The 3402-nt window shown below is 50.0% G+C and overlaps 1 protein-coding gene across 1 annotated transcript in view; it reads right to left on the bottom strand.

Moving 5' to 3' along the window:
* The window catches only part of Wdr82 (WD repeat domain 82), a 20466-nt gene extending 18331 nt beyond the window's left edge, over window positions 1-2135 (bottom strand). The window contains exon 1 of the mRNA XM_021172222.2: window positions 1657-2135. Within this exon, the coding sequence (XP_021027881.1) occupies window positions 1657-1817 (161 nt within the window). The 5' untranslated portion in view covers window positions 1818-2135. The remainder of the gene's footprint in view (window positions 1-1656) is intronic.
* Window positions 2136-3402: the final 1267 nt, after the last annotated feature.

The following is a 3402-nucleotide window of genomic DNA, read 5'->3' as shown; positions in this document are numbered from 1 at the left end:
AAAAAAAAAAAAAAAAAAAAGGTTACATGCCTGAATAAACATTTTTTTCCAGTCTTAGTATTTTATTCCTTTGAATAGGATATGCATTTCCATTACAGGTTTGGGGGGAAGATTCTAAGCTATGTATTGCACCAAACATGTCAGATAAACCAATTTCAAATTACTTGTCGTTCCAAACAGAATCAAATGGTCAGATCAATGTACGATAATAATCAATACATGAATATGAACATCAATTCAAATAACTATTTGTCCAGCTAGTAATTTTCTCTTCCCCAGGATCACCACTGTAGGAAACTCTCCCACATACAGCAAGCTCAAGTCCAACGACAGTTACGTAATACTTTGTTGGAGCCCCAGCGAGGAAACCCATCAAGGACAATATCATATACAGCTCATTCTACAACAGCTTTACTTTAGATAAACTCAGAGACAAGTTCCAAAAGAAAAGTATTATTTGAAAAAATAATAAACAAAAAGAACAGCTGCAAAAAGTAGAGAAAAAGCCAAGGATTCAAACACAGGTAACTTAACATAATGTCGAAAACAGTAGCTATTAAACCAAAAACCTCCTGCTTAGGAAGGCCAGCTGAAGTTGACAAAGGGAATCAAATTTAGCCTAAACTAGTTTCTGCTACAAGAGGTCACTGCTTACTTATCGAGGATTTGAACTTCCAGAGATGAGACAGGCAATGTCTTCCTCACACCCAGGTTATGAAAACGGCAAAGATACACAAATTCTCCAACTAACATAATTTCCATAACCAGTTCCAGAATTCCAAAACTTTGATAATTATAAGCAAACCACAATCTGGCCGTTATTGTGTGTGTGTGTGTGTGTGTGTAACTGTTTTGAGTCAGGGTCTCTCAGCTATGAAGTCCAGAACTCAGGGTCTGACTGCCTCTATCGCCCAAATGCTGAGATTACTGGCTAGGCAGCCAAACTTGGTTTTTTTTTGTAATGCAAAACGAAACACTAAATTGTTCCGGAATGCTTTCTTTGTTTTAAAGAGAGCTCACATTCTGACCAGAATGGGGCGGCCAAGTTCTCAGGAGTCTGGCAAAGAAAAGTTTCCAAGAGTCTGTTTAGCAAGTTAACTGTAAGCCTGGGTATTGGTACTGGGAAAGGACAGCAAGCTCACATGGGCACAATCGATAAATCCTGACAGCTTAAAAACTGCATCCCGCGGGGCTTGATGGCAGAAAAGCCGCGCGGGAAGCTGAGGGGTAGGGGGCGGGCACCGTGCCAGGGCTGAATCCAGGTCACCGCGGTGAAGGCAGAGAGAGCTGGACGCCACTGATGGACAGAACACAGCTCCTACCGTTCTGCATCGAGCTCAGAGTCCACCCGCACATTCTGACAGTCGCCAGGAGAGTGGAAAGGGCTATCCGTCCGGCAGCAGGGTGCAGGACATGGCGTTTAAAGGTCAAGGTCAAGGTGGGGTTTGGCAAGCGGGAAAAGCGCGCTCGGAAGAGACCAAAGAACTAAGAGCCATCATCATCTTAAATAGGATCTCCTGCAGCACTGCGGGATGGAGGCGGCCCTGGCAAGAGCGCCTGCACCACATGCCTGGGGTTGGGGGTGGGGGCTCAGTCGGGGACCAGCGACAGAGGGAAGGAGAGGGGCACTTGGAACTCGGCCACTATCACACTCACTTGCCCTCCTGGCAGTCATAGAGCACGATGGAGTCATCATCGCTGCTAGAGATGACCGTCTCGCCATTGGGACTAAAGTCAAAGCAGTTGATCTTGTCTGAGTTCTCGCGGAACACCTTGGCGACGCGGAAGCTCCGGAGCACGCTGTCGGTCAGCTTCATGGCGGCGGCGGTGGCTGCTGCTGCTGCTGCTGAAGGCAGCGGCGGCGCAGGGCCGGGGCGGGGCCGAGAGGCGAGCGAGCGGGCGGGCTGCTCAGGGCCAACCCCGGCGGTGCGGGCGCCGCGCTGGAGGCGAACCGAAGGACGGCTGACAGTGGGGCTGCCGCGTCCTCTTCCTCAGGCGACGCTCTCTTGCCGGGACAACGGGACCTCGCTGACCGTTCTTCTCCGGAGTCACTTCAGGGCCAACCGGCGCTCCGCCGGCTCATTGTGTCCGCCATCTTGAAGGGAGAAGCAAAATCAGAGGGCGAGGAGCCTGTGCCGCGGCGGACGCCGGGAAAGGGGGCGGGGCGGGAACGGAGGCGCGAGCAGGGGGAGGGGGCGGGACGATGACGTCAGCGGGGCGGCCTTCCATTGCTCTTGAGGCCCCGGAGCCGGAGCCCGCGGTTCTGTGGTGTGAACCTGCGGGCGTGGAGCATCTAAACCCTCTCTCTCGAGGGCAGGGCTTGAGGTCGCCTCGGGACTAGTGCCTTTGTGGGTGCTCTCAAGCCCCGGGGAGACGCTGGTGTCTCTGGGGCCGCAGGTCCTGGCGGAGAGGCCTGCCCGTGTGTGGGTGTGAATCAGGTGAGCCCATCACCGACTGACTTAACCACTGCACCGCCGAGCCAGGAGGCTTCGATTTGTTAGTTGAGTGAAGTACAACATACACTTGCACGAAGTTTTAAGTGGCATTTTCAACTGGGTGTATATTAAACTTCAGAAGCTTGTAACTTCTTTGAAAATTTTATGAGAGTCGAAGCGCATGAAGATCCCTAACTTCTAGTGCGGGAGGAGGGGGAAACTTAGGAAGGGACATTTCACTCACTGGTAGGTGATTGCAAAGGCGTGACAACCAGAGTCCCCTTATAACCTGGGTTGACAACGACGAAATGGAACAGAGAAAAATTGGAGTCTTCTTGAAAAATGTGCGGGTGTTGCATCTCAGGTCCTTAGGTTAAAAAAAAAAAAAAAGGTAGCTAGATAGAACTGGAAATGGTTGGCTGAGGGAAAACGACAAGATTGTAAGTTTGTACAGCAGTTGTCTCCTGACAAAGGGCAGAGCTCCCGGCTACAATCTGTTCCGGGGTGTGAGGAAGGGAAGGAACCAGTTTGCGTGAAACCTGAATGGACGGCAACTTTCCAAATTGCAAATCTGTTCTAGAAAAATCTTCCACAGGTGGTTGCACTCAATCCCCAGTGATTGCCTTTGAGCTTAAAAAGGGTGATCCAGGCTGCCATGGAGCTTGAGATAGCAAGGACAGATCTGGTGCCGTGTGCCCGACTTGCTTTTGGAATTGAAGTTTTCTGAAGAGCATCTATAGTAAAGATCCTGCAGACTGGCCGACTACAACATAGCAATTGTGGAGACATCAAATGTAGCCAAGAGCCAAAGGATCTGGAACTATTTTAGGCCTCTTTAAAAACTAGTGTGTGTGTGTGTGTGTGTGTGTCTGTGTGAGTGCGTGCACACGTGCTTTTACCTTCTGAGCCTTCTAAGGTGGCCTTGCTTTAGACTTTAAATAGCCATTTACTCTAACTTCTAACATTC

This window comes from Mus caroli, chromosome 9 (genome assembly GCF_900094665.2).
Source record: "Mus caroli chromosome 9, CAROLI_EIJ_v1.1, whole genome shotgun sequence".
In the NCBI taxonomy this organism is placed as follows: Eukaryota; Metazoa; Chordata; class Mammalia; order Rodentia; family Muridae; genus Mus; species Mus caroli.
Note: the sequence above shows the minus strand (reverse complement) of the source record. Positions and strands in the feature narration are given on the sequence as shown.